At 48.4% G+C, this 16,853-nt stretch overlaps 7 protein-coding genes across 7 annotated transcripts; 4 read left to right on the top strand and 3 right to left on the bottom strand.

Moving 5' to 3' along the window:
• Positions 1-176: 176 nt before the first annotated feature.
• Positions 177-1,421, bottom strand: MGYG_03306 (hypothetical protein; the record flags this gene model as incomplete). The annotated part of the gene is made up of 3 exons (XM_003175739.1): positions 177-724; positions 798-918; positions 990-1,421. 3 exons carry the CDS (start codon positions 1,419-1,421, stop codon positions 177-179), a joined length of 1,101 nt encoding a protein of 366 aa, XP_003175787.1.
• Positions 1,422-1,773: 352 nt separating this feature from the next.
• Positions 1,774-3,630, top strand: MGYG_03305 (uracil permease; the record flags this gene model as incomplete). The annotated part of the gene is made up of 4 exons (XM_003175738.1): positions 1,774-2,133; positions 2,199-2,625; positions 2,690-2,965; positions 3,017-3,630. The coding sequence occupies 4 exons, from the start codon at positions 1,774-1,776 to the stop codon at positions 3,628-3,630; spliced, it is 1,677 nt and encodes a 558-aa protein (XP_003175786.1).
• Positions 3,631-4,472: 842 nt separating this feature from the next.
• Positions 4,473-9,322, top strand: MGYG_03304 (tyrocidine synthetase 1; the record flags this gene model as incomplete). The annotated part of the gene is made up of 2 exons (XM_003175737.1): positions 4,473-6,944; positions 7,010-9,322. 2 exons carry the CDS (start codon positions 4,473-4,475, stop codon positions 9,320-9,322), a joined length of 4,785 nt encoding a protein of 1,594 aa, XP_003175785.1.
• Positions 9,323-10,376: 1,054 nt separating this feature from the next.
• Positions 10,377-12,105, top strand: MGYG_03303 (PE-PGRS family protein; the record flags this gene model as incomplete). Its single annotated transcript, XM_003175736.1, has 9 exons — positions 10,377-10,622; positions 10,680-10,802; positions 10,853-10,975; positions 11,027-11,149; positions 11,200-11,322; positions 11,396-11,518; positions 11,580-11,702; positions 11,768-11,890; positions 11,965-12,105. 9 exons carry the CDS (start codon positions 10,377-10,379, stop codon positions 12,103-12,105), a joined length of 1,248 nt encoding a protein of 415 aa, XP_003175784.1.
• Positions 12,106-12,382: 277 nt separating this feature from the next.
• Positions 12,383-13,801, bottom strand: MGYG_03302 (dipeptidase; the record flags this gene model as incomplete). The annotated part of the gene is made up of 3 exons (XM_003175735.1): positions 12,383-13,283; positions 13,353-13,557; positions 13,582-13,801. The coding sequence occupies 3 exons, from the start codon at positions 13,799-13,801 to the stop codon at positions 12,383-12,385; spliced, it is 1,326 nt and encodes a 441-aa protein (XP_003175783.1).
• A 250-nt stretch (positions 13,802-14,051) lies between these two features.
• MGYG_03301 (cytochrome P450 oxidoreductase GliC) lies at positions 14,052-15,707 on the top strand (the record flags this gene model as incomplete). The annotated part of the gene is made up of 3 exons (XM_003175734.1): positions 14,052-14,177; positions 14,233-14,420; positions 14,483-15,707. The coding sequence occupies 3 exons, from the start codon at positions 14,052-14,054 to the stop codon at positions 15,705-15,707; spliced, it is 1,539 nt and encodes a 512-aa protein (XP_003175782.1).
• Positions 15,708-15,873: 166 nt separating this feature from the next.
• On the bottom strand, positions 15,874-16,775 carry MGYG_09015 (hypothetical protein; the record flags this gene model as incomplete). The annotated part of the gene is made up of 4 exons (XM_003175733.1): positions 15,874-16,129; positions 16,194-16,277; positions 16,333-16,639; positions 16,700-16,775. 4 exons carry the CDS (start codon positions 16,773-16,775, stop codon positions 15,874-15,876), a joined length of 723 nt encoding a protein of 240 aa, XP_003175781.1.
• Between the last annotated feature and the right edge of the window lie 78 nt (positions 16,776-16,853).

The following is a 16,853-nucleotide window of genomic DNA, read 5'->3' as shown; positions in this document are numbered from 1 at the left end:
TTCGAATTATTTAGTGAACTTACTATTACTAGACGAAATAGAGCCAAAGCTCCCGAAGCATAGGCTGAAGCACTGAACCTATGGTTAGAGGGCTACCGGCACGGACATAGAACAAGAGTGATTAGTGTATTTACAAATGTTCTCCGCCATATACATATCTACCGTCTAATATTAACTTAGTTACACTTATATGAAGTGGGCTTTCCAGTCTCAGAACTCCTAAATATGGCATCAATCATGCGGTACCGTATCACTGCATCGTCCAGAGTTACTATTTGGGACTTGTCATTATCCAGCCACGCCTGGTACTCTGCTCCCTGGGATGTAGTGCTTTCCAGAGTGATCTCCTGCCAACAAGTAACTCCCTCCTTGGAATCGGTTTGAAACAAGCGTGGAGGAATAGCATGGATCATCAAACTTGGGCCTTCCATCTTTAAAGATCCTTTCTCTCCGGTTACAATCCACTGAAATAAGTTTGGCGTAGTTGGTGGATGTGAGTACATGCAAATCGATGTTGGAATATTTTGATCACCCATTTCGCCATGGAGGGTGAATGTATCAGGAGCATCATTGAATTGGCCAGTCTTTGGGTTCCCTTGGGCGTCCTTGAGAACTGGCTTCGGGAATTGCATACTCGTTTGGGCATGCAAAGTCGTAAACTCGCCGAGGAGGAATGCCATGGTGTCGATAAGATGGCCACCAGCAATAGTCACAATGTTTGCACCTGAGAATGATATTTAGCCTTTGCATTGTTTTATCCTGTACCAGTATCCCGGTCGTTGAAATAGGATAATTACCATTTATTTTATCATGAGAATGCCTCTTGTCGGCGTGAAATTTCAGGAAAAGGTCGTCAGTCACAACCAGATTGGTAGCCAAGATCCGCCCCAAGGCCTCTGTTTGAATAATTTCTTTCATCTAAAGTGAAATTCGGCGTTAGAATGAGTTATCCGATACGATAGTATAAGTAATAGAGCCGTGGAACGCACCTTCAGAACCTGAGGAGCAAGCCTTGTTTGTAGACCAACCATACTCTTGATCTGCTGCTCGCGAGCTCGGTTGGCTAGAGCTTCTGCTTCCATCAAATTGGATGCAAACGGCCACTCGACGTAGACATCTTTTCCCGCATTGATAGCAGCCATTGCCAGCTCTGCGCGACGAGGGACCTTCACCGAGACGACGACCAAATCAACATCGGGATCTCTGGCCAGGTCGTCAACCTTGTGGTAGCCCTTCTCTTCCGGCAGGCCATGGGCGGCGGCGGCTGCCACAGCTTTCTCTGGCGAGGACATTGACAAGGCAACGATCTCATAGTTGTTGCTTAGTGCGGTCGTTGTTAGAGGCAGCTTGTGGATGAAATTGGTACAGTGGCTTGGATCTGCCGACAGGCCAACGATTCCTAGACGGATGCGCTTTGTCATTGTGAGCAGCGAATGTTCCACACAGTATCTAGAAGCGTCAATAGTGTAAACAGAACTTCTTGGATCACTAGTTAACGTGGCATTTGACCCGCCTGCAGTATTAGTATTTATCGACCTGCGTTTGGTTTTGGTTGCTGTCGAGTCGCCGGCCAGCGCCTTCGGCCACCGAAGAAGCAACGGAATAACAGCCTCACACTTGAGCCTCGCCACGTTTATCTCTTCCTTCGTTTATAGATCCAGGTCCCTTTCCTTTTTCTTTTGTACGAGAGTGTCTATTTTCGAGTTTTGGTACAACGGGCACTCTGTTTTTCGAGGTCGCAAGTACACTTATTTTGTGTCGATCCTTAGCACCATGAAAGCGACATCCCCAGGCGGCATGTTGCGCAGCCTCCATCATGCAGTGACACTTTCATCTCAGACCGACAAAGCTGTCTCTGTCTGGATAAATGACGACATTCGTCCACTGCCACCATCCCGTCGCACTTGGTCGACCTTGACCTTTGTTGGGTGGTGGTCGGTCTGGCAGCTCAGTCTCACTAACTGGCAGCTCGGCGCCGCTCTTGTTGCATCTTCACTTTCAGTATGGCAGACCATGATAGCGGTGATCTTGGGGAGAATCATTGCAGCAATTGTCGCTGTGATGATAGGGTATATCGGAGCAGAATGGCACATTGGATTCCCTGTCTACTCGAGGGTCATCTGGGGTATTTTTGTAAGTACGATGACGTTTGCGGTTGGAATCGATGCATTGGCCTAACCTGCAGTCTGAATAACTAGGGCGCCATCATCCCGACAGTGATACGTATTGGACTCACAATCGTTGGCTTTGCTTTTCAGTCGTACACCGGGGGCCTTTGTGTGTCTGCCATTCTGGCGGCCATATTTCCTTCCTTCAACAACATGCGAAACACACTCCCGGAATCCGCCCATGTAACCACGCAACAAATAATCGGGTGGGCCTTGTTTAACATTATATCAATTCCAATGCTGTATCGTCGACCCGAAAGGAGCGAAAAGCTAATGATTGGCATGAATGTTATATCTTTCGCTTCGCTGCTGGGAATCATGATATGGTCTCTATCTTACGCCAAGGGGGCTGGAGACTTGATTCACCAATCTTCAAACCTTCAAGGTAGCTCTGCCCTAGGGTTTGGCATCTTACAGGGGACCACGACAGTGGTAGGGACGGTTTCCATTGCACTGAGTAGGTGGAATCCATAGGCTTTACCTCCAGGATTTGGGCATACAATAAGCTGACTTGTATATAGCTAGCCAAATGGATTTCTCCCGGTTTGCGCGAAAGCCTAGCGATCAGGTATTCGGCCAATGGTTTACATTCATCATAATTGGATCCGTAATGCCACTCTTCGGATGTCTCACCTCATCTGCGACCCAGAAGATATACGGCGAGCCTCTGTGGAATCCTCCCACGATCCTGGCAATGTGGCTGCAGAGAGATTATAGCTCAACGTCACGAGCAGCAGCCTTTTTCGCTGGCCTGGGACTGGTTAGCTCACAATTAGCCTTGACTGTTGTTGATAATGGTAAATATAGTTCCAATCATTTATCTGAAGCTTTCTGACATCATAACTTAGGGTATTCGGTCGGGATGGATCTCTCCGGACTCCTGCCAAAATATATTAACATCCGGCGTGGATGTTATGTTGGACTTATTCTTGGGATGGCGCTCTGTCCCTGGGAGCTGCTCGCTTCCGCAAAAACGTTTGTCAGCGTCATTTCCTCGTTCTCAATATTTATGGCCCCCCTTTGTGGAATCCATATCAGTGATTACTGGATTGTACGGCAGCGACGCCTCAAACTCTCTGATCTTTATCACTCCAGGCCAGACGGGATATACTACTATACCTCCGGTGTTAACTGGCGGAGCATAATACCTTGGTTGGTAGGATGGGTTCCACTGCTCCCGGGATTCATACATAGCATAGATCCTACTATATTGATGCCTATCGGAGTTGATCGCTTGTATGCACTCGGCTTCCCCTATGGGCTTTTATCATCAATAGCAGCCCACACGGTCATTAATTGGGTATTTCCGCCGCCTGGGATTGGAGAAATCGATAAAGCCGATATCTTTGGAACCTTCACGGCAACGGAAGCAGCCAAACTAGGAGTGAGCCCATCAGATGCAGAGGGTGACAGCGACGGAAATTCTGCTCAGGATTCTAGACTTGTGACAGAGAAAGTTTAATTTAGATAGAGGGCTTCCATATTTTTGTCTAGATCCGAGAGTGATGTATGTATGCTGCCTAACATATGAAATGATACTTGCGAATCATGCAAGGATGCAAAATTTGCAAATAGCTCTAAATTGCTTTCCTCTTTTTCGGTCAATTCTTACTCGCAAATTCCCGCTACTAGACTAGAAAGTAATAGCGAATTCTGCATGGTCACGGTGACCGAAGATTAGCTCAGTATAGAAAGCGTCCCGAGTTCAGCTAGAGAAGGCTGAGTAGGAAGACAACGACATTTATACGGAACCCGTCCTGGAAAACTGGTTATCTCCTAAAAGCCCACGTGGTATTATCTTAAGCCAGGCAAGCACTCGAGAGTTTGTGTCATAATCTGTTAGACTATAGTAAGGGCTTTCTTTAATTGAAAGTAACCCGTAGGGTTCAGCCAAGTGATATCCTTGGCCGCCATAGATACGAAATGTGGTGGTTATGGCTGCTTACAAGGGGGAAACCGCATATTCCCATTGACAGTAACAAAGAAGGCCTTGCTGCTGTGCGAAACAATTTCAAGTTGCAGGTTGATGTGTAACGGAAGCAATGGAGCGTCCACATAGAAATCATTAGTATATAAGTTAGTAGGAGTGTAGGTTCTTTGTCGGGATTCCTTCCTGAGTTACTCATTAACGGGGCCGGTGTGTGAGCCGGGTGAACATCGGCTACCGAGTGATTTCTCCAGATCACCCTGCGGAATCAGAGTACAGCATTCAGTAAATGGCCAGGAAAATTTTGCATATATATGACAGACGAATGATACCATCGTTGGCGGGCAGTCAAAACTCAAGAACTATCGTTAAGCATCATGAGCTTGTTCCCGCAATTGCTGTTGCGGCAGTTGGCAGCGGTCCTGGAGGTTGACGCTGAAGAACTTGACCTTGGTTCTGGATTTATTAAGAATGGAGGCAATTCTCTTAATGCTGTTGAACTGGTATCACGTTGCAGGAAGTATGGGGTATCGTTATCCGTGGCCCAGGTTCTTTCGTGCAATAATTTGAACGACTTATTCCTTAGAATGGATTCTAAATCCGACTACCATCAAGTGAGCACGCCGTGCTTCTCCGACGATAGCGAAGATGATTCACCAGCGTCCCTACCCTCAAGCCAGCCCTCCCCACGAGCTACAACCCCAGTGCCTGGAGCAAATATGTTAGTGGAGGAGGAAAAAGTGGGAATTATCAACACTGCCTTGACAACCCCAGATACAGCCCTCGATGAACATGCCACAGAAGGTCTCAGTGAAATGCAAGCCTCCCTCCTTCACGGATCACTCAAGAACCCTGGCACCAATATCATTTATCATTACGAAACCTTCCTTGCAACCGTGATCCCAAAAATGAAGGAAGCATGGAAGTCTGTGATAGAAGCAGAGCCGATTTTCCGGATGTCAGTATTGGATGGCGAGCCAAGTGTCTTGGGTCAGGGCCAGTTTATCTGGACAGAGGTCACTGTCGATTCCGAATCGGAGTATCAGAGGCATTTGCAAACCGTGGGACTTCCCTCGTCGCTCTCATCTTCATTCAAAGTGGTTCATTTTCCAGGAAAAAACCCATCATCCAGCCGCAGCACGATAATTTGGGCAGTTCACCATGCACTCATCGATGGCTACTCAGCAATGCTTTTATTCTGCAAAGTCCGTCGCGTTGTTGCAGGCTTATCTAGCCACCCTAAACCGGGGCCATCATTCAAGCAGGTTGATAGACAAATTGGATTATGGCGCCAACAACACAAGGAGGAAGGAGATGCATATTGGAAGCGGCAAGCTCCTCGGCTCGAACAGTCACAAGGAGACCTGCTACTTCCGGCACCTGCAGGCAATGGAGGTGTTTCTCCCTGTTCTATCACAGAAAGCGAAGAAATCCATGTCACAAGTAATGTCCAGGAAGTACAATTACAAGGACTTGTTAGGCAGTTGGGTATCACGCCGGCTGCCTTCTATTATGCAGCATGGGCAATTGTCCTCAGTTGTTATGCTGACTCGGACAGCATCGTTTTTGGAGCAGTACTAGCGGGACGAAACCTTCCGTTAGAAGGGGTTGACGAAGTGATAGGGCCTCTAGTCAACACATTACCACTATGTGTCAACGTTGATCGAGATTTATCGGTTGAAGAGTTCCTAAGGACTGTCTTTACTCACATCATGGAGCTGGCCGAGTACCAATGGACCACACCTGACAATGGATATACTAGAAACTTCGCAACTGCCATGGCTTTACAAGTGCCAGAGCCAGAATGCCCCGGGGGGATACTGCCGATAGAAGCCCCATACACACGTCAGACGACAGACGTACCACTTAGTATCAATGTTCAGCCAAATGGAGGGGCACGATTCGTTTATCACACTTCAAAATACAATCGGAATGATATAGGGGGTATTGGACGGCACTATCAGCGTGCGCTGCAGCTCCTTCTAAGACCACATCGGTCTCTGAAGGAGTGTTTGCAAGGACTTCTCGGATGTGCTGACCTTGAGACACTGATGAACTTCGGAAACTGCCACTCCACTCTCACAACCACGATGGCGGTCCATGATGACCTAGTAACGTTGTTCGAATCAGTAGCTTCCAAGGACACTGACGCAATTGCCCTTCAAAAGGGTAGCTTCGAGTTGACATACGGGCAGTTTGACGCGCAGGCCAGTCGTGTTGCAACCATATTGAAAGGCTACCTATCTCCGGGGGATGTGGTTTGCGCCCATGCAAACCGCTCATCAAACTGGATTATTGGCATGATGGGAATTCTCAAAGCAGGTGGCGTCTACTGCGCAGTAGATAGCGGACTGCCACAGGAGGCTCGAGATGTCATATTCTCGGCATCTGGAGCAAATATATTCCTTGTTCCTGCTGAGATCAACAAAGGAGTCTGTCCAGCAGCTTGCAATTCTTTGCTTGTTATCGATGAACTGATAACTAGGGATGAGGTGCCGTTACCCCATCGCGGTTTACCTCACCCGGAAGCTAATGCCTATCTGTGCTTCACCTCTGGTTCCACCGGAAAGCCCAAGGGGGTGATGTGCAGCCATGAAGGGCTTGTGGCATTCCAACGGGATTTGGAGGTGCGATTATTCGCACAGCCGGGTCACCGTGTTGCTCAGATAATGTCGGTAGCTTTTGACGGCAGTATCCACGAGATATTCTCCGCGCTTAGCTACGGCGCTACCCTCGTGTTGCAAAGTGGAGGGGATCCCTTCGCCCATTTAAACGATGTTGATTCCGCCATTTTAACTCCTTCAATCGCGCGTGTCCTAAACCCTGCACACTATGACCGATTAAGTTCCGTAAGTGTACCATCGAAAGCGCTCCATATCCGAAATAAAATTTGCTGATAAAATTGATCGTTTAGGTTTATCTTGTAGGGGAGCCAGTACCACAGGCTGTGTGTGATCGCTGGTCCCAGGAGAAAGCGCTTTATAACATGTATGGGCCGACTGAGGGCACATGTGGCGCAACCATAAAGCGCTTATATCCGAGCCAGGCGGTGACAATTGGGCCTCCGAACCCTTCCACACGGTTGTATATAATGAATCGGCATCGGGAATTAGTTCCCCCCGGCGTGATCGGCGAGATATACATTGCTGGTGTCCAGGTTGCGCGCCAGTATATTGGAATGCCTAAAGAGACCGAAGAGCGATTCATCGCTGACCCCATACGCCGCATCGGAGAACGCATGTATAAAACGGGGGATAGGGGATACTGGTCTAGCAATGGTGAAGTGGTTTGTTTAGGCAGAAACGACCGCCAAATCAAACTCCGAGGATTCCGCCTTGATTTGGACGACTTGGAGACCCGTATGGTTCGTGCTTCATCTGAGGTGACAGCAGTGGCTGTAGCTAGGCAAGGGAACCACCTTGTTGCTGCTATTCTCCCCGCTACAGCTGATGTGAGTGCTTTTGCAGCGAGAATAGCTCAGGTCCTCCCCCCATACGCAACGCCTCGCAAAATTTTTGCCTTAAGCGAATTTCCAACCACAAAGGCAGGCAAGCGAGACTATTTATCTCTAGCAAAGATGAGCCTTCAGGAATCTGCATCCACAGGACGGCCATTACGAGGGTACTTGGAGAAGTTAATCGGCGAGGCGTTCTGTGACGTCCTCAGACTCGAGCCGCAGGTTCCACTAAACACACACTCCAGTTTTCACGAGTTAGGTGGACACTCGCTTCTGCAATTGCAGCTCAAAATTCGCATAAGCCAGGTTCTTGGTCAACAAATCCCGCTCCGTCTGGTAGTACAGCACGATCGCATTGAACATCTAGCGGAGGCTATCGAGAAAAATGGCCCCGGGCTCCCGCAGCTCCTCAGGCGAGACGAAATGGTTCTTGGGGAGTCTAAACTTTCTCCAATGGAGCTAGAATGGTGGCATAAGTGCCAGGTGAACGAGTGTACATCCAGCTTCAATGTCAATTTTATTGCTAAGCTGGATGGCAAGCTCGTTGACAGATTGCGTCTAGCTGATGTTTGCAATGATGTGATGGCTCGCCACCGGATTCTGCGATCACGGTATATATACTCCCGGGCAGCAGGAACTGCCATACGGCAGTATAGCCCACTACCACCCCGAGTGCGGTTGGTCAACAGTCCTATCAATCCCTGGATAGAGATTAACCGGCCGTTTGCATTGGCGAGGACGGCTCCCATCAGGGTTGTGATTTCCAAGTCTCAATTCATCTTAACCATCAGCCACATTGTTGCCGATTTGACGACACTTCAGATTTTGCTGAGGGAGATATCTGAAAGATACCATGGGAAATCCTTGCTTCCGGTCTCAATGACTTATATGAACACCACAACCTGGGGAAGTTTGCCTAGTGCCTGTGATCTAACTTTCTGGTCAGAAACACTGAGCCAACTTCCGCCGACATCACATCTACTAGGACACGATGGGCGTAGACGCGGGTATCGTGGAAAATCCGCTTTCTGTGAAGTGCCTTCGGCGACGTACCAAGAAATGAAGAGCCTTATTAGTCAATCGTCCATTACGGGTCAGCAGCTTGCAATTGCCGCAGTGGCACTCTCTTTGCAAAGGCCTACTGCCTCTCCTGATTCCACGAACTCAACCGATATGGTCTTGGGTATCCCGTACATTAACCGGAAATCGCGTGACGAGCTAGATGTGGTTGGACTCTTCTTGGAGCCGCTGCCCATCCGTATCAAATTTACCACCGATGGTGAAGGTACCGACAAGGCGGAATCATACCTCAAAGCGGTACAGCAATCGGTGCAAGAGTCAGTGGGCCATTCAATTCACTGGGACCAACTGTTGGAGCACCTCCAGGTGCGGACGTCAGCCCCAGATCATCCCCTGTTCGACACCGTCGTCACGTTCCACGGCCGGGGCCATTCTAACGGGCTCGAAATCAACGCACCAGGATTCGAGACGTGTTACACCTTCACTGATGGAGCCAAATTCCGGCTGCTTTGCGAGTTCAGCGCTGTATCAGAGGACAAGCTAGTGATGCGGATGGAGTATGACACGGACTGCTTTTCACCCGACGATATATATCTGTTGCAGACACGAATCCCGCTTGCGATCACCCTATTAGTCCAAGGCACTCCTTATTCGGTTATCCGACAAAGAATGGCCGACCTGCATGATGCTCCTGTTGTCAAGGTTCTGCAGCCAGATACCGTGTTTGGGCTTCCTCTCTCCAGCATCTAGTCAATCCTTCGGTTCGCATTGAGTCTAGACATCAGGCTTTTGCCATCGCGCGGGAAGGTTGACCAGCTCTTTTCTTTTGTAGCCTGCCATATGCTTCTTTTATTTGCCTCATCCTTTAGTCTTTGCCTTCGTCTTCTTGGCAATAGCTTGCTGCAGGTGTTCTGTTATATTTTTAGGTAGCCTGATAGATAGTTAATTAGAATGTTGTCGTGTCGTTCATCGCCTGTCGTCGTTTTCCCCCTTTTCGGCCTTCGCGCGCCAAGGACCCACCACGTGATGCCTTTTCGCCTACGCCCCTCGAGTAAGAAGTCGAGCTCGCTTGATATCTTGATAATTGCGCAAGTGAGTTCGGCTATGGCTGGAGTCAAGAGTCCGCCTTATGAGGAGCTATTTACCTGATGCATGGGGTTGGGCGCTCCACCGCTATCTGAACAGCGTCAGCGCCGGCGCTGATTAGTTAGTTGAGCCCCGGAGGCGATTTTAGGGTCTGGCCGCAGGTAACAAAACCCAACAGCATGGATGCATCTGTGTCTCCAAGCTTCTAGCTCATCGCTTATAAGAAGCGATTATTTGACGGAGAAGCGCCACCAGCCCTTGTGACCCAAGCTATAACGTTGAGAGAAGCTTGATACCTCTCAGCTGGGCTTGAAACGTGGGAAAATGCTGCATCTTGGGCCAATGTCTATGCGGAGGAATGCAGCACTACAGCCGTATCTGGAGGAAAAGGGGGTTGATCTTTGCTGTCCCAGCGAGGAAGAGCGAAAACGGCAGGACCAATTGCCAATGCTATGGCTGGATTAGGTCGGTCAGAATTAACATCTAGGTCTCGCTGTTGAGAAATAGATAAATACCCTGATCTCCTCCTTTTCCTGTTTGATTGTTTTACTCAGCCCTCTGTTCCAATTTCCTCCCAACATAACTACTCATTACTCAGAATCACTTATCAATTCTGCGGAAATGCGTTTGCTTAGCCTTTTCTTCCTCAGTGAGTGAACCTGACAACCGCACTTAATTCTCAATGGAGCTACCCACAATCAATTGATCAATTGCTTACATGATTCTATCTACAGCAACGGGAATATCAGCTGTTGCTGCCCAGGGGAAGGGGAACAGTGACTGCGTAAAGTGGTGTGTAGCCAATTTTGGCCATCCAGCCTCTGATTGCATTTCACTTGCCGCCAAGTGTAAAGGACCTTGCTATGACTGCGGTCCTGCAGCGAGTCAGCCTCCTTCCCAACTCTTGTGCAGCAAGAAGTGCGTACCAATTGATAACCAGAATTGTGGTGGCTGTGGAATCACAGTATGTTTCTTTACCCCTATATACACAACCAGTTTTCTCTAAACTCTTCCTCGATAGTGTTCCAATGGAAAGACCTGTAAAGGTGGAAGCTGTGTTTGCCCAACTGGACTAGCCGATTGTTCCGGAACCTGCAAGGATCTGAAGAGCGATAATCTTAACTGTGGTGCTTGTGGAAAATCAGTATGTATCGTTTATTCACCCACTGTGTAGACAGCTACTAACTACCATAGTGTGGCGATGGCAAAACATGCGTTAACGGCGAATGTGTATGCCCCTCGGGATTAACAGACTGCTCTGGAACCTGCAAGGATCTGAAGAGCGATAACCTTAACTGTGGTACCTGTGGAAAATCAGTATGTATCCTTTAATTGCACATTGTGTAGGCAGCTACTGATTGACAATAGTGTGGCGATGGCAAAACATGCGTTAATGGTGAATGTACATGCCCCTCGGGATCAACAGACTGCTCCGGAACCTGCAGGGACCTGAAGGGCGATAATCTCAACTGTGGCGCTTGTGGAAAATCAGTATGTATCGTTTATTCACCCACTGTGTAGACAGCTACTAACTACCATAGTGTGGCGATGGCCAAACATGCGTTAATGGGGAATGTGAATGCCCCTCGGGATCAACGAACTGCTCTGGAACCTGCAAGAGCCTACAAACCGATGTGAATAACTGTGGTACTTGCGGCACAGTGGTAAGCCTGACATTAAACACTACATCCCTATATCCTTACAGTGAGCTGGTAACTAATGATATCAATTATGCAGTGCGCTGCCGGGCAAACATGTCAATCCGGCCAATGTACATGTCCCGCTGGCTCGACTCTTTGCTCCGGCACTTGCAAAACCTTCCAAGACGACAATAACAACTGTGGCGCTTGTGGAGTAGTGGTATGTCCTATATGCTCAAACTTTTGTTACGGTGATATTCATCCACTAACTAATGGCGTAGTGTGGAACTGGACAGACCTGTAAAAACGGGAAATGCGAATGTCCTGGAGGCGCAGCACAATGTGCTGGAACATGCAAGAATCTACAAGTTGATAGCGCCAACTGCGGTGCCTGTGGAGTGATCGTACGTCTTTCATCATTAAAAATGCGCTTGCTGCCAGTTTATTAACAACTTCACTTGATACATAGTGTCCTTTGCCAAGATTATGCCAGGGTGGGCAATGCGTATGTTCTCAAGGAACAACGCTTTGCGGTACGACATGCACGAATACCCAAACCGATCCCTATAACTGTGGTGGATGTGGGCAGTCGGTATGTCATATATTCTATACAAACCTACAACCCCATCATATCTGCTTTTCCATGCTAACAATACTGATTTATAGTGTGGTGGCGGCCATGCCTGCCAGGGCGGGCGATGTCAGTGTACGCGGTCTGGTGGCCAATGTGACCTGGGCAACCCCGGTGCATGCTGCAGCCAAACGTGCACGAATTTCCATCCTCCGGCTCCTCCCGTCTGTTATTAGGGGCAGTGAGCCGACCTTTTAGCACTCTATCAGCTAATTTAATAATCTAATGTTTATGAGTTTCTCTTTTCCAGTCGGTATTGCACTTCAGTTAATCCTGGGCTATATCTCCATAGCCTAACACTGTTGCTCGTTAGCTAAATAATTACCCCTGAACCCAAAATAAACAACTGGAAATTAAGCTTAGCATTTTAATTTTAAGATACAAAACAGCAAGATGGTTGGAAGAGACAGTTTAACTATAAGGCTGGGTGGCCATTTAGTTTCATTCCATAATCTACTTGAAAAAAGGCTTAATGTCATCCTCCAGGGGCAAGATATGCTTAGAGTTGAGAGCTACGTCTTCAACAGCTGCCAATACGCGAAGAACATTTCCACCAATAACTCCTACAAGGTCTTCGACGCTGACGCCACGATCAAGCAGTTCCTGGATAAGATCGGGGTACTTTGAGACGTCTTCCAGCCCTCGCATCCCATGAGCCATTCCATCGAAATCGCTTCCTAGACCGACGTGGCGGTAGCCGATCAGGTTGCCCACGTACTGTATGTGGTCAGCAACGTCGGATAGCGAGGCCTTGTCCACGCTCTTGCAGTTTGTGAACTCGGGGTAAAAAGTTATCATTATGATCCCGTCGTTCTTCTGAAGAGTCCTAAGGATATCGTCCGGTACGTTACGCGAGTGCGGGCATATGCCGTAGGCGGACGAGTGCGAGTACATGACCGGTGCCCGAGAGAGGGCCAGCACGGCACGCTGAGTCGCGAAGCTTGTGTGCGAGATATCCACGATCATCCCCAGACGATTCATCTCAGCCACGATTGCTTCTCCAGCCGACGAGAGGCCGTGGTGCTGGGGCTCCGAGGGAGCTTCACTGTCAGCGTAGTGGTTGTGGCATGTATGTGTGAGAGTTGCATATCGAACTCCAAGCCGGTGATACATGCGCAGAACGCTGGCACTGGTTCCAATTTGATGCAATCCCTCAATCCCGAGAAGGCTGGAAATCCTTCCTGGAAAGTTACGGAAGTTACGCAGGATATCGGCCGCCGAGGATGCATGAACCAGCGACGCCGGGAAGTGCTCGATCATGCGATGCACTAGATCGATCTGCTGGAAGCTATCTCGGATTATCTCATGGTAGAGGTCTTCACTGTCGTTCGCAGTGGTATACGGGGTTCGTGGACTGCGTCATCTTAGCTTCTCTCACCCCTGCTCTCATGGCGAAGGATTATTTTCCAGGGGGCTGCCTTACCATTCCACGTAGGTGCTCCAGAATTGCGCTCCTAGCCGTCCTTGCTGCAGGCGCGGAAAGTCGACTTGGCCATACAGATTCCCACGGCTGGTGAAGTTTGACTGGTAGATATGATTCTGATAATAGGCTCGAGTCCATATCGGAAAGTCATTGTGGCCATCTAAACTACCCATGTTAATCAATCTAAAATAGATAACGCTTCGAGCTCATCGTAGATGTGGTGCTGTACCGGTTAGAGGGGCTTGCACCAACACCTGTTCCAAGGGACTCAGATGAGATGTGCAGCTCCTCGAATTTGTAAATACTCCAGACCGTAGGAGTAGAGACGCCGTTGACAAGAGGGCAAATGCCAAAAGCGAGGCGTACGTTACCTCTCGCTTTCGGCTTCTTCCTCCAACCACCAGCCCTGAGTGAAGAGCCATCCGCTCGATATCGACTTTTTCGTCCATTATTGAGATTTAGGCCGAGCCCTGGTGCTTAAAATGCTCAATTATCTATCGCACGACAGGATATATATGCGATCAGTCGCTTCTCCTACTGCAGTGTTACCGGCTAAAGAGGCTGCAGGCTTACGGTGACCGATGCATAATACGGGCTCCGGAGGATGCAAACCGGCCTCCTCATGATTGCCTATAGTTACGAGCAAGGCGCTGTTAATTTTATTGCAGAGTCACAATTGATCAAAGTCACTTTGCAAACATGATGGGTTTCATTACTGCTGATGCTGCCTTGCCGATTCTCGCCGTCGCAGCCGGCGTGATCTTCCTAACCACATCACCGCTGACTCGGAATTTTGCAAGCGGAGTTTTGTCCGTGTTCTTGGATGTGAGTACCTTATGACCTGCTTGAATATTCAATAGTCTACTAATATTTTAAGTAGAAATATCTTCGTTGGCGCTACCCTATCTTGTCAACAGATGGCAAACGACTTCTTCCTACTTGCCCATACCAGTGGCCGAATGGGCAAGGGGACGTCGCTAAGTTCCTCGAAGGGATCGAGAACTGTGATTTGTGGGAAAAGGAACATGGAGAGATCTATCGAATCTGGTCCGGAATGAAGTCTGAAGTGTATGTACTCGATACTCCCCTTAAATCTAGTGTGTACCACATGTTTTACTGACTCTCAACAGCGTCCTCACCCAGCCGCATCAGCTTCAAGCTGTATTTAGAGACTCTAACAAACACTCCAAGGCGGAGAACAACAACTCTGGTTACCTTATGAGCGAGCTTCTCGGCCAGTGTGTTGGACTAGTCAGCCGTGATCGCTGGAGAGCCCTCCGAGCTGTGACTGAGGTCCCGTTCCAACATGATAAAACTGGTTCATACGTAGACATGGTTTTACGGCATACACAGCAGCACTTTGATGACCTGAATGCCTCTGGAGACCTGAGATATGGACGTATCCATCCAGCTCAAGACTTGAAGATGCTTCCATTCTGGATCGTGGCTGAGATATTCTACGGGGAATGTGACACAGTTATGCGAACCGAGCTACAGGAACTATGCGTCATCCGCGAGAGAATATGGAAGCAGATGATCCAGGGTGGACTTGTCCGCTGGAACTGGTCTCGATACCTGCCTACTGCCACGAACAGGGAACTTGCCCAATTTAAACGCCGTTGGAGAGCCTTCAACCAAAATGCTTATGAGCGAGCATGCAGGGAAAGCAACCGCGGTCTTCCCATTGTCTCTATGACCGAAGCTGCTGCCGCTGGTTCCATTACCCTTGAGCAGCTATACCAGACAATTGATGAAGCTCTCTTTGCCAACTTGGATGTGACAACTGGTGGCATCTCTTGGAATCTCGTTTTCCTGGCTAACCACCCAGAAATCCAGGAACGGCTTCGATCTGAAATACTGGCTGCTGAAAACCGTGATGCATACCTCGCTTCATCATCGACATTGCTCTCGGCCTGTGTATCTGAATCATCTCGCCTGAAGCCGCTGGCTGCCTTCACAGTTGCACAGTCTCCCCCTACCGATCGTACGGTTGGAGGATATTGTATCCCCGCTGGAACTAATATTGTTGTTGACACTTACGCTCTGAATATCCGTAACGAATTTTGGGGTGAAGATCGCAAGTCATATCGGCCAGACCGTTTCCTTGAACATCGTGCTACGGAATTGCGATACCAGTACTGGCGTTTTGGCTTTGGTCCACGGCAGTGTATGGGTCGGTATGTGGCAGATCTGGTTATCCGGACCCTTTTGGCGCATTTGGCTATTAACTACGAACTTGGCTGGTTGGAGTCATCGACTAAGGAGGACGGAAAGTGGAAGAGAGACCTGGAGTCTTGGATCACGCTTCCAGACATGCAGCTTAAGTGTGTCAAACGCGACATTTTGTCAGCTTAGAATAGGTACTATGGAGAATATATTTCTATGTGTTTCTATCTAGAATGAATTAGGTAGTTATGACTTTCAAAAACATTTTCTATATCTATACCACGAATAATGAAATCTTCATACACTATTATCATTCAAAAATCGTCTAGAAAAAGATCTTCTAGCTACATCTAATCTAATGCCCCAGAGTAGGAGCACGCTCCAGGACTCGTTTAATCGCAGGCCGGCTCAGCATTCGCTCCCCCCAGCGTTGAATATGTGGCCAGTCCTTGACATCTACACCGAAGAAGTTGAACATCCAAGGCATTGCAAAGGGGAAATAGGACAAATCCGCTACTGTTGGCCGGTCCTTCAGAGCGATATAGTCCTGACCGGGCTCCTTTAATCTCTTTTCCAAGATATCCCATTGTCGAACTGTATTTGCATGCAGCCTGTAGATATGGTGGTCAGTGATCTGTTGAACGGGAGAAAATTCGAAGAATAATAAAAACTCACTTCTCAATTGTACGGGGGAGTTCAATTGGATTGGCCCTAGTGGGGTATCCCTTCTTGAAGTAGAGCCAATACTTGGCCGTGGGACTGTTCCAGTTGTTAGAGACGAAAGCAAGAAGGGCCATGATAATAGGAAACATACCCTAGGGCAGCAGTCTGGTAGGCAGTCCATGATAAGATGGCCCCCTTTTCAGCAGCAGTGCGACCGGTCCAGAAGCCATCGGTGTCAAAACGATCAGTTAAATACTGGAGGCAGGCAGTACTTTCGAAGACGATGACTTTCTCCTTGGTGATGGGATCTTGATCCTTGAGACTGGGAACGTATCTCTCTGGGTGAATGCTGTAGAACCATTCATCGCGTGTATCGATGACGGAGAGGACATGCGGGAACTGTAGCTCTTCAGCAAGAATCAGGGGCTTCATATAGTTGATATAAGAAGTTTGATCGGCTACAAGAGTGATTTGGACATAAGTTTTGGCACAAAGGCGTGGAAAGGCAGGAAACTCACCTTTGATGATGTAGATAATAACTCTGCCATCGTACTCCATGTCACCCAGAACGACTTCTCCGTTGGTAGCGGCCATGATGAAGAGGATAATACGTTATTATTTAGATTGATCTTAATAGTTGGATGAGTGAGTAGAATAGAAAATCTGATGAAT

Source organism: Nannizzia gypsea, genomic scaffold (genome assembly GCF_000150975.2).
Source record: "Nannizzia gypsea CBS 118893 supercont1.2 genomic scaffold, whole genome shotgun sequence".
NCBI classification, from domain to species: domain Eukaryota; kingdom Fungi; phylum Ascomycota; class Eurotiomycetes; order Onygenales; family Arthrodermataceae; genus Nannizzia; species Nannizzia gypsea.
This window is presented reverse-complemented; position numbering and strand designations above follow the sequence as displayed.